At 44.2% G+C, this 13,719-nt stretch overlaps 1 protein-coding gene across 1 annotated transcript in view; it reads right to left on the bottom strand.

Moving 5' to 3' along the window:
* TSPAN7 (tetraspanin 7) overlaps positions 1-4,547 on the bottom strand; it is a 130,497-nt gene extending 125,950 nt beyond the window's left edge. The window contains exon 1 of the mRNA XM_018553517.1: positions 4,348-4,547. Coding sequence (XP_018409019.1) covers positions 4,348-4,428 — 81 coding nt within the window. The 5' untranslated portion in view covers positions 4,429-4,547. The remainder of the gene's footprint in view (positions 1-4,347) is intronic.
* Positions 4,548-13,719: the final 9,172 nt, after the last annotated feature.

Genomic DNA, 13,719 nt, shown 5'->3' with positions numbered 1-13,719 from the left:
GGGTGGTGTTGGTTTTTTTTTTGGGGGGGGGGGGGGGGTTAAATATGGACATTTTTGAAAAAAAAAAACAGCTGAAACACCCACTAAATTACCCCATTTTGGAAAGCAGACACCCCAAGGTAAGGTAAAAAGGTAAACAGTGGTACTGGCTATGATCAGCAACACTGGAAACCCTGGTGCTTGCTGTGATCAGGCAGTGGCAATGCGGTCAGGTAAGGGAACTACCATCAGACAGCGGCACTGAGATTTTGTACATTGTAACACTAGCTGCGATCAGCTATTCCTCCAATTGCTGACAGATCACCAGTCATCATGGGACAGCCAGCTCTGATATGAGGTAAAGCCCTGCTGCTACCAAGATGGCTGACTCCAGACAGACACAGTGCATGCTTAGGTCAGCAAGGGGGAAAAGATCGTCTGCAGGGAACCTACAGAGAAGTGGCATAACTATAGCCATGGCAGCCCAGGCGGCTACTATGGGGCCTGGGGCTGGAAGGGGGGCCCTATTAGGTTGTTGAGGCAAAGTAAACATAGAACATGTGAAGAACACGAGTTCAGACTTCCCTAGCTGCATGCTTGTTCCAGGTCAGTTATGGCCATTAGGTAGTGAAACCGGATCAGGATGACTACCCCACTCAGCAATGGTGGCTCTATGGTGATATGTCTATCTTCACAGGTTCCTATTACACCCACACTGTCTATGCTGTGTATGATACAATGTCCCCATTCGGATCCAACGAAATTCTCCTGATTCCTTAAGCACAGACATTGTGGACTTGAGAAGTCAGAAGAGGCAACCACAGATTGGATAGTGGCAACTGATGGAATATTTAAACACTTGCTTTGTATAATCGGTCCTTTTCAATCAAAAGCTTGCCAATTTTCCTCTTTAAGATGAATATACGCAGGGTCTCAGTCACTGTCTTCTTAAAATGTCTTTATAGACCGACCAACACTGGATGGATGGACAGATAGATAAATAGTGCATTGGCATCTAAACGCATGCATGATTGAGTGTCTGTATATCCATTTTAAAATGGTAAGCAGACATCAGAAACAGGAGCGGGAGGATATTTTTACGATGTCCATACTTACGTAATGGCTAGGATAGTAACACGTTCTTGCATTTTAATCCATTAACTTTGCAGCCCACACATACAGAACAGCATACAGTATATACTGGTTATGCAGACCTTCACTCTCTCTGACTCCTCTCATCACATTAGCTATTTATCACAACTCGTTTTATTGAAAAATAAAAACATCAAAGCAAATAGAAGGTTATGTTTGTAATACAATCCAGGCATTAGTACAATCTTCGGTATCTGGACTGTAGCCAATCTGTTATCAGCACTCAGAAAACAAATGTAAACATGAGGAGATAAATACTAATTTGAAACCCATCAGAATATTTGAATAATGCCATCGTAGGAAAACATGCATGCCCATCAACCGATCCATACGTCTTCTAAATCAATGTATATTTTTTATTCTTCTAAAATGAAATCACATCAAGCCCTTCACAGGTGCTTTATAGGGCATGTCAGCTATCATGTTGGAAGTGACAAAATGTACATCATCCAGAGTTGTGGGTAGGGTGGAATCTCCCTGTGGCATATTGCTGGAAATACTGCATTACAAGCTCTAATACACAGCCAACCTTTGCAGCAGTTGATTATCTCTGCCCATAGAGTTCAATTCTCCTACAATAAACCCGGGTCCTTAGCAACACTGGATACAGACACGTCTCTCTGTATTATCAGAGTGGCTGATCCCATTAATTAAAGCTTCTATGAACTGACTGATCGGGGACAGTTTGCACAGGGATGCATAACAAGGGTTAAGCATTCTCTGCAATGTATAAGAGGATTGCGTACTGCTTGCACATACACTGATCATGTGTATAATAGCAGGTAGCTACAATGATCATGTCTATAATGGCAAGCAGATACAACGATCCTGTCTATAATATCAGGTAGATACAATGACCATGTCTATAATAGAGGTTAGACACAACGATCATGTCTATAATATCAGGTAGATACAATGACCATGTCTATAATAGGAGGTTAGACACAACGATCATGTCTATAATAAACAACAGGTAGATACAATGACCATGTCTAGGGTGGCAGGTAGATACAACGATCATGTCTATAATAACAGGTAGATACAATGACCATGTCTATAATGGCAAGTATAGATAAACGACCATGTCTAGAATATCAGGTAGATACAATGACCATGTCTATAATAGAGGTTAGACACAACGATCATGTCTATAATAACAGGTAGATACAATGACCATGTCTATAATGGCAAGTAGCTACAATGATCATGTCTGTAATAACAGGTGGATACAATGAGATGACCACGTCTATAATAGAGGGTAGATACAACAATCAGTTTTACAATAGCAGGTAGATACAATGAGAATGATTATAATAGCAGGTGGATACAGTAATCAAGTCTATAATAGCGGGTAGGTACAATGACCATATCTAGAATAGTGGGTAGGTACAATAATCCAGGGGTAGACAAATTAATATGAAATTCAGGAGCCAGTCTGTCCATTTCAGGTACCAGCAGGATTTTTATTAGGAACCAGCTCCACTGACAACTACAGACACCCTCAAAAGTTAGGGACCAGCTGTAAATTTTAGGGAGCATTGGCGACTTGGCTCCTGTACTTTTTCCAGCTCTACAACAATTGTGTCTATAATAGCGGCTAAATACAATGACCATGTCTATAATAGCATGTAGGTACAACGATCATCGCTATAATAGCATGTAGGTACAACGATCATTGCTATAATAGCATGTAGGTACAACGATCATTGCTATAATAGCATGTAGGTACAACGATCATGTCCACAAGATCAGTTAGATACACTGATCATGTCTATAAGATCAGTTAGATACACTGATCATGTCTATAAGATCAGTTAGATACACTGATCATGTCTATAAGATCAGTTAGATACACTGATCATGTCTATAAGATCAGTTATAAAATGATTAAGTCTGTCTATAAGATCAGTTATAAAATGCTCAATTTTACAATGATCATGTCTGTAAGATCAGTTATACAACAATCATGTGTATAATATCAGGAAGGTACAATTATCATGTCTACAATATCAGGCTGATACACTGATCATGTCTATAAGATCAGGATGATACAATGATCATGTCCTCATCATATCAGGTATATACAGTGATCATGTCTTCATCATATCAGGTATATACTTTGGTCACGTCGTCATCATCATATCAGGCATATACAGTGATCATGTCATCATATCAGGTATATACAGTCATCATGTTATGCTTATATCAGGTACAGTGATTATGTCATCATCATATTAGGCATATACAGTGATCATGTCATGCTCATATCAAGTAGACGTGCCCGGGGAGAAGCCTCTCAGCCCGGTAAACCTCGCAGTGGCAGGCAGTGATTTGCCCTGATGGTGTGATGGGATCGGTGGCTGTGCCTGTCCCTGGACTGACACCACTATGCTCTCATTTTGCACGATGGTGTGATGGGATCGGTAGCTGTCCCTGTCCCCACACCACTATGCTCTCATTTTGCACGATGGTGTGATGGGATCGGTAGCTGTCCCTGTCCCCACACCACTATGCTCTCATTTTGCACGATGGTGTGATGGGATCGGTAGCTGTCCCTGTCCCCACACCACTATGCTCTCATTTTGTATGATGGTGTGATGGGATCGGTAGCTGTCCCTGTCCCCTGTCCCGACACCACTATGCACTCATTTTGTATGATGGTGTGATGGGATCGGTGGCTGTCCCCGTCCCCGGACTGACACCTCTATGCTCTCATTTTGTATGATGGGATCGGTGGCTGTCCCCGGACTGACACCTCTATGCTGTCATTTTGTATGATGGTGTGATGGGATCGGTGCCTGTCCCCTGTCCCCGGACTGACACCACTAGGCTCTCATTTTGTGCGATGGTGTTATGGGATCGGAGGCTGTCCCCGGACTGAGACCTCTATGCTGTCATTTTGTATGATGGTGTGATGGGATCGGTGGCTGTGCCTGTCCCCGGACTGACACCACTGTGCTCTCATTTTGTACGATGGTGTGATGGGATCGGTGCCTGTCCCCTGTCCCCGGAGTGACACCTCTATGCTCTCATTTTGCGCAGTAAACACGATGAGAGCAATGCAGGAGTGGATGGGGAGATGGAGAAAAAGGGGAGGGGATGCAAAGCCCAGAAAATCGGGGTCATTAATTGCGATTTCTAGACATCTGACCCTCGCCATCAAATGACCTGATCTACAGGGGCATCCATCATCACCCACAAGCCGGATCGACTCACCCAAAAGACGAAAGAGTAGATAATCAGGAGGGTTTTCAGACACGTTATAACTGGCTTGGTCTCCATTCTCCTTGATGCCATGCTACTGAGATCCGGTAGCCGGGTGTTACTGTTGCTGCTCACAGCCCCTCCTGCATGCAGTTTATCCCCAATCCGCAAGAGGAGAGAAAGGCAATGGAATCAGCCTCCCAAGTAAGATGTGTTATATGAAGGAAGGCATCCCCAGCATCCCTTTACATGGGTCTGATCCTTGCTCCTCCCTGACAGTCACTTGCTGCTGCTTGTGCGCACTTCTACTGTGCATGCTGGCCATCAGTTCATCAACGTAATGCCCAAATGAACTTTCAGTTTAAATCAGTTCACACCAGTGAGCAAAGTGCATGTTAAATCCAGGGTAAAAAACAAACTGAAGATGTAGGAAAACCAGCACTGGAAAAGGATCCTTTACATATATACAGCATGCAAATACTTGCTGATGCTTTCAGCCCCTCAAAAGGGGCTGGAGCACGTCAGAAGTATTTGTACGCTGTTTTTATGCCTTATTCATCAAAGTCAATATCAAGAGGATTACTTTCCGGTGCTGGTTTTCCTAAATCTGCAGTTTGTTAGGGTCCAGCAGGGACCTTCACTGAGCACTACAGTTCGATCTTGTGGTGGGGGCTAACCCTGCACTGCAAAGGTGCTTGTTTTTGTCTAGAGGTAATGTGTAAAGGACATTTACTTACCTGATCCCTACTCCTGCAGGATCCAAGACCGGGCTGACATCATCAATGACAATGCAGGTTCGGTTCCATAGCCCTTTATTATATTTGAGGATGCGGTGGGAACAGTCCACAAGCGTAGGAGGGACCAACTGCTAGGACAGCGAGGATCAGGTAAGTAAAAACCCTTTACATTATCTATTACAGGCATTTATATCACTGACAATTTTACGCAGGACTTTAAATACTGCACATTCATATCAGTCCCTGCCCTCAAGGAGCTTACAATCTAAGGTCCCTATCTCACATGCATACATAGAGGGCCAACTTAGAGAGGAGCCAATTAACCGGCCAGCATGTCTTTGGAGAGTGGGAGGAAACCGGAGTACCCGGAGGAAACCCACGTAAGCACAGGGAGAACATGCAAACTCCTTGTGTTCTCACTCTATACTTTTGCTGCATTTAGTTTAAATGTTGTAGATGCCGCAAATCTCGAGAGGTCATGTGAAAGATAGAGCAGATTCCTCCATCAACACTTAACACGCTGTTTGCATTATATTTTGCCGCTGTAAAAATGCCCAATGAGAGCGGGCAGCTTATTGGCTGCTGGCTCCTATCGTACCAAAATTTTCCAGCCAGCTCCTTCGATCAGCTGATCGAGGGATGCCAACCAAAAGGGTGCTAACAGCAGCACACACATGCAATTTGCACAGTGTATGGGCACCTTAAGGTCCCTATTCCACAAGCATACATACAGGGCAGATTTAGACAGGGGCCAATTAATCTTCCCGCATGTCTTTGGAGTGTGGAAAACTGGAGCACTTGGGGAAAACTGGAGAACTTGGTGGAAACCATGCAAACTCCGTTGCAGAAAATGTCCTGACCGGGATTTGAACCAGGGATCCCCAGTGCTAACCAATAAGTCACCGTACTGCCCCCTTTACATAATACCTCTAGACATTAAGGAGCACCCCCACTGCAAAGGAAGTTTTCACATTTCCCTGGTGAGGTGCGTATGGACAGCCCATTCATTCCAATGGGCTGCCCAACATGCGATAATCACATCAAAGAAGTGCGTGCACCTTTTAAAAAAATAAAACAACATACTGCACCAAAAACTAAAGTGTCATGCTTTTTGGTACACTACAACACATGCGCTTTAGCAGGCACGTTTGGAGTGCCATTGGGAATTAGGAATGAATAACATTGCTGCCAGTCTGCAGAAAAACAACTGAGACAATTTATCAAAACTGGAGCGAACAAAAACTGGAGCAGCCTTGCATGACAACCAATCAGCTTCTACCTTCAGTTTGTTAAGTTAAGATTTGAAAATAAGACAGAGAAGCTGATTGGTTGCCATGCACAGCTGCTCCCGTTTTGATAAATTCCCCTCATTGTGTTTATGTGTGCTGTGGAAATAGGCAGGATTTTGTGCATGTTCCCTTGGTGTGCAGATATGTACAGGGGCTAAATGCATTTTAGGTGCATCAACAATATATGTTACAACCTTCGGCTTGTTTTCTTTAGAAAGCAATCACCTCCTGAGTAGAAAAGCCTGTCCCCTGCCAGCACGCTGCAGAGAAGGAGCCTTGCTTTGTGCCTTGCAAGGGGTTTGCACTGTCAGTGCTCTCTAATCAGCAGGGAGCATTAGCTTTGCTGATTGCAGATATATAAGTATGACGCAGCAGGTGTGTTTTGGACCTCTGCAATGAGTGCACTGCTCTGCATCATACTAGCCAGGGTCAGACTTTTCTACTAGGCTGTAGCTTCTTAAGGGCCCATTCACACCACATCCAGATCATCTCCAGACCAGACCAGATTGTTTCCGGACCCAAAATGCATCCCGATGTATCCCTATGCCATGTTTGGCCTCTGTTCGCACCAGCGCAGTCCGTACCAGACCAGACCAGAAAAATACTGCATGTCTCATTTTGTCTGGTCTGGAATGCACTATGGGCAGGCTCACACCATTTTCCAGACCAGATCTAGTCCAGAAAATGTTGTGAACCTGCCCTAAACCTAACCTTAGCAAGATAAAAAAAACCTGTAAAGGTGCCCATACACCTGCCGATTATCGTACGATAATCGCGGGTGATCCAGCGATTGTACGATAATCGGCAGGTGTATGGGCAGCGTGCAACCGCTTCTACTGTAAGGTCGTACAACTTTCCTCTTACGAGCTTGAAAACCGGGTTAGTGGCGTGGTCAGAAGACGAATGCCGCACGGGCCGGTGTGCGCAAGCGAACACTGCCTGCTCAGCACTACAATCATCGGAAGCCCTCCCCTCAGAGGGGAGGGCTTGCGATGATCGCAAGTACGATCTGCCTGTGCAAGATGGGCAGTTCGTATGAAATATTAATGACCTTACAACCATTGCACAAGGAAAGTCGTGCGATGGTTGTAAGGTGTATGGGCAGCTTTAAGGTGGCCATACACTTTACAACCATCGCAAGACCTTAGTCTTGCGATAGTTGTAAAGTAATTTAAAAAACGTACGATCTGCCCATCTTGGACAGGCAGATCGTACTCTCGATCATCGCAAGCCCGCCCCCCTGAGGGGCGGGCTTCCGATGACCGCAATGCTGAATGGGCAGTGTGCGCGTGTGCACACCGGCCCGTTCGGCATTTGTCTCCCGACCACCGGGAGACAAATGATTGCTTGAACCCAATAGTGCTTTTTTCACCATTACATTTCATTTATATTGTCTTTTCAAAAAAAGAAAATACAGTCAGAGGTTGATTGAAAGGTTTAGTAAAGTGTAACACTCTAAGAGGAACAGAGGAATTTAGTTCCAAAAGAGGTACAGTTGGGACCTATGCGGACATCAGCCTTACATTGGGTTTGTATCGTATATGAAACCATCAATGCCAGTTGGCTCTGATAGCAACTAATATGTCAGCTTTCTGAATTCTAATAGCTGAACTGGAAACATTCTCCAATTCAGCTCACTTTCCAGTTCAGAAGTGTCCTAGATTGATCACTTCTCCTAGACAATACTGGATTGCAGGGGAAAAAGGTGGTGGCTCCTGGTATATTCTTTGCATCAAATGTGATATTTAGCCCACACTTGCTCTTAAAATAAAATAAAAAAAGTGTTGAGTTGCGTGAGAAGTTGCAACTCTCCACAGAGATTTCGGAAAGCTTATAAATAATGTGTTTCAAAGAAAAGTCGTAAACCAACAAATTACATTAGGCTTTAAAGCAACCCTGTGGATAAATCCAAAGTCAATAACTAACATCGTCAGCAGGTAGCTGATAGTATAAACTCACAGCCATATCTCTTGTTGCAGGATCAATGATTTCCAGCACCCCACAGAGCCCCTGCTATTACTTGACTTCCTGGTAGTGGATATTAGGCACACACTCCGACTTCCATCCTGGAAATGTTTTGTGGCAGAATGACCTATCAGCATTGCTAATTTAGTAGGCATGGGTATTGACATGTGGGGTGTTGGGCGCGGTGTACACCTATTCCTTTTCTAATTTGAGAAAGCTGCTGTTTGCGTATCTGGATTGGGAAGCCTCATTCTGCAGTGACAGCTATATGTTGGTATCTTATGTTGTCAACTATCTTCTGCTGCTGATGTTTGTTTGTCAATTTTGTTTGAGAAACAATCTCACTTTAAGATACACAAGTACCAGATGGAACTGTTCAGTACATGTTCCTGCTATGGATCAAATGCTTCCTGGCTCCCAAATGAAATGACTGTGCAATGCGCCCCATTAGCCCCTGGGTGAGATAGTTCCTTGGTCCGGTTAACCATGGTGGTTAAGGGGACCAACAAAGTATCTCACCCATCATTTACTCCCTGGGTGAGATACTTTCTTGATCCCCTTAACCATCATTTAGTCCCTGGGCGACATGGTTCCTTGGTCCTGTTTAACCGTCATTTAGTCCCTGGGTGACATAGTTCCGTGGTCAAGTTAACCATCATTTAGTCCCTGGGTGACATAGTTCCATGTTCCCTGTTCAGCTGAGCCAAAGTGCAGAAGGAGTTCGACTCAGCCGATCCAACATCTGGATCAGCTGAGCCGAAGCTCCGGCAGCTCACTCGCTGCTGTTCGCCCCTATTCACATATGGGATGAACGGCAGTAAGTGAATAGCCGAATACCGCCAAGCATAACAATTGGGCGGAGCTAGAAGTGACAGCTAGCTCCGCGAAACTGTTTCCAATTGGCCGGCACCTGCTAGAGTCTAGCAGGTCCCGGCCAATGAACAACAACTGGGCGGCTCTGCCCAGTTGTTATTGTTTAAAGACAGATCAGTGTCCCCAGGTCATTTGGGGACGCTGATCTGTCATAACAACTGTTCGGACCCGCCCAGCTGTCATTTGTGGGACGAACAGCCATTCTTGTTCACGACACATCTACAGGGCACGCAAGGGAGCTGTACAAGCAATGCACATATGGATGGAGCTCCATCACAGCACAGCAACCCACACTGGACCCCAGGCTGAGGATCCACTCCAGTTCTGCTAAGGTAGAAAGACTGGGTGGATCTTAAAAAAAAGTGTGTGTGTGTGAGATTGTGTCTGTGGTTGCTTGTTGTGTGTATTTGAGGGCCTGTTCACACTAGTACAGTGCGTTAATCACATAGTCCTGTTCAAATATTGCACTGTACAATGCAATCACACCTAACGCACGTTCTGGTTTGGGAAGTGTGTTGCGTTGCCATTCATTTGAATGGCACCCCAAACACACTTCCTACCCATCGATCGCCGACACTGGAAAATGCACTACTGCGACTTGGGTCACGACTTAATGACCGATTTCCAATGTGGGTCCTGAGGTTACACAGGTTGAGAACCACTGGTGTATAGGACACGTGGGCACGTCAGAGGGACAGTCCATGGTTGGAGTTGTGGAGGAGACAGGCTGGAGGGAGCGATGTCTGAGCCAGCTGGGTTCTCGGTTCGGGTGAGTATATCTTGTTATTTTAGCTCCCTAGACAAAATTAGCGCTTCACCCCACCATAAGGGTTAGTATTTGACTTGCCCAAAGTTCTGCTTTAAAGACAGATCTGTTATTTTCTCATTGATTCGGGGAGGAAGGGGTTCTGTAGATCTGTTGTTTGTGCAACAATTTTTTTTCCATTTTGTAAATTTATAAGCCTTATTATATACCTATTTTTGGTTAGTGCAATTCTCCGTTCAGTCTTTTGTATTTAGAAACTGATGCAGTTGGAGTTCATTACACTGCAATATTACAACTGAAATCAGCATAAAATGAACTTGGGAAGTGACAGTGATTTATTTCGACTTCGATATTCTTCAGCGTAGTGGGATAATTGTAAAAAGTGGTTTTGCTGGTATCTCAGTAGACACAAAGTAACTGAGAGGCAAGCAAGGTTCATGCACATCTAAGGGGTTTCCGGGGATGCCCTCTGAATTTGTGACAGCTGCCTTTCAGACACACAAGTCCCTGCCTCATATGCAGATAAGGTTTAGGGTGACAGCCAATCATTTGCCTGCTGGGTGAAATGGTTGGCTCTCTTTAGCCATGCAGGAGACGCTCAGACATGTTTCTGTCCTACCTTTTTTGCAGCAAGCTGTGATTTTGCTCTTGGATAAATTGTATAAGCATTTTAAAAACAACATTTTGCTTAAAAGAACCCGGTGTGTCAGTTCTTGATGTGCTGCATCTGTTCAGCACAGTAATAAGCGGAGATTGATCCCCCTCCATGACACAAGCCCGGGGAGAACATCAACTCAATATTAACTCATTTTAATGTTGATGTTTGGGATGATCGCTTTCAGCTACATTTCTCTGCTAGCAGGACAGCAATCTCTTTTTAGTGAAATAAAAGAGGAATTTGCTGGCTGCGCATGTGACAGTTTTGGAAACATTCCATCGCCTTTCAAATGAAAAAAGGATCACATGGAGTGATGCGGTCTGTAACAATCCACTAACCTTAGTTTGTTTCCTAGTTTTGAACAACCAAGTGATTAAAACTGTAGTGAAAAACAATTGTAAGCGACACAATGTTAAGCCAGTTTTTAAAATGTTATTGATTAAAACAAGACATCTTCAAAACACGGGTGGCAAATTGCTGTGGCTCTTTGAACCCCATGTAATGATCTTTTCAATCCGAAGCTGATGGTGACCACTACCTGGAACAAGTATAGATCAGGAATCGGGTATACACGTGTCTATTTTTTTTTATTCAACCTGCAGGCTGAACGAAAAAAATAGAGCAGTTTTCTCCATCAAATGAGCATTGATGGACGAATTCCCAACTGTTTGCATTGTATTCTGACAGCGGCTTCATTCAGCCAAGAATTTTCCAACCTGCTCCTTTGATCAGCTGATCGAGGGATGCTAGGCGAAGTTTGTACCGTATGTACCCTACTTTAAATAGTACTTAATCTAGAAGCAGCCAGAAAACTACCACAATCACAAGATGGTCAGCACTAGCAGCCTCCATATTTCACTCAGTATAGGTTTTCTTGAAAGCACAACTCTGTACTATATATTTTTTTTCAACCCGGAGCTGACCCCTGCAGTACCTTTTCTTCGCCACAAGGTGTCCTCAGTTTTCTTGGGTTGAATTGGGCACTCAACCCAGAAGACTGAGGACAGACTGTGAGTGTGAGATGTAATGGTCCCGATCCCTGAGCAAGGTGGCCTGTATCACAGTGTATTGATGTAGATAGTGGCACTGATGTAATCACATCAGCACCTCTCTCTGCATCATCCAGGTCCCCTTGCTGCTGGAGGTAGGGGGCTGGACTGTGGCAGTGAGACTCACACAAAAACAATGGTCTGGCCTCTGCAGCTACTACCCAGCCACAGAAATTTGATTGGACAGCTTGGACCAATGGCAAGAAAACCATCCACAGAGTTCAAGCCTCTGACTCCAGAGCAGAGACTTGTTGTAGCTCTGATCTCACTGTGTTAGGTTACACACATCGGTGTTGGTTTAATGTACACATTACTTTTTTCTTTTATATCCCTGACCTTTCTGAATTCTGTTTTGCTATGTATAATTTTCCCCACCTTGCATGGTGGGGATTTGTCTTTTTCTTGTTTTTGCTATTTTAGAGAAAAACGGACCTTGCTATTTTAGAGAAAAGTCCGCTGTGGGTAGAGAGAACTCTGTGAAACACTGCAGCCTGCATTTTATGTAAAATAAAGGTGTAAAGCAGTATGGCAGTGTCCAGTGGACGGTGGTATCTGTTCTCCATTTTAAATTGGCCACTAAGTATGAGTGCTCTGTGTCCTGAAAGTTGTTTTTCTGTCCCAAATCACAGTTTCCATTTTATAGTCTAGATAACCTAGACAGAGGACAAAAGGAAAAGATATATAGTCAAGTGAAAAACTACATCCCGTAGAAATTGTTGACATTTTTAAAATATTTGAACAGGCAAACATTTGCTCTTCATTCAAACAATACCTAAAGATAAAGGTGACGTACTTAAACAAATGACACACACAATTGACATATAGCATTTGTAAAGCATATTCATTATCAGAAAATGTAGATTTGTTATACATTTACCACAAACTCATATCCATGAAATTAGAACCAGGTGTTCCAGATTAGGTGCCAATGATTCTATCCTCCTAAGGGCAGGTTCACACCATTTTCCAGACCAGATCTGGACCAGAAAATGGTGTGAACCTGCCGCAGTTCCAGTGCATTCCAGACCAGACAAAACGAGACATGCAGTATTTTTCTGGTCTGGTCAGGAACGGACTGCGCTGGTGTGAACAGAGGCCAGAAATAACATAGGGATATATTAGGATGCATTTTGGGTCCGGAAACATTCTGGTCTGGTCTGGAGATGATCTGGATGTGGCGTGAATGGGCTCTTAAGGAGTATGCAGGTAAAACCTTTCTTATTTAAACCTCTTATATCTAAAGTCTGGTGTTATCTTTGCTGTTTACATGTGTGGTATCATCATGTCAAGTTCCAAATACACAACCTAAGACACGACCTAAGGCCCTCATAAAGAAGGTTGTAGATACCTATTAGACTGGAATTTCAAAAGATCACCAAATTATTTAAAATGAATCATTCCACTGTAAGGAAAATAATCTACAAGTGGCATAGATTTCAAATGACAGTTAATTTGTCAAGAACTGTCCAGCCAAGCAAATTCAGCCCAAAGACTTGACCATTCAATGCGACAAGAAGCCTCCAAAAAACCCCAAATTGTATTGCAGGATCTGCAGGTAACTGTTGCAACAGTTGGTGTCATATGCACTTATCTTATGGGCTCACTGGCAACTTTTAGCCCAGGGGGCAAGTACAACCCAGAGGCCCATGGTGCAGCAACTTGGCCCCCCTCCCGCTCTGCCTCTTCCCCGCTTTCTCAATGCTATAGAGAACTGCAATTCCCAGCAATACCATTATACAGCAATGCAGAATGACATCAGATATGGAGGACTACAAATCCCACCAATACAGAATAATATGAAACTACATACTCTATTGCTCTGGGTTCGCCGCCCGATGTCTCCGGGGTCTCAGGAGGGTTGTGCGGGCTCTCACCAGGGGTCCGGAGAGTTTCACGGGTGCGTGTGTGTGCAGCAGAGGCGGCTCCCTAATTAGGCTCTCAGGTGGCCAATGCGGACTGTCAGGTGGTCAGTGCGGGCTCTCTGCTGGTCAGTGCGGGATCTGTGGGGGCTCCCTAATAATCAGTGGTGGCTCTGTGGTAGCACCCA

The sequence above is a fragment of the Nanorana parkeri genome, unplaced genomic scaffold (assembly GCF_000935625.1).
Source record: "Nanorana parkeri isolate BGI_ZX_2015 unplaced genomic scaffold, ASM93562v1 scaffold122, whole genome shotgun sequence".
NCBI classification, from domain to species: Eukaryota; Metazoa; Chordata; class Amphibia; order Anura; family Dicroglossidae; genus Nanorana; species Nanorana parkeri.
This window is presented reverse-complemented; position numbering and strand designations above follow the sequence as displayed.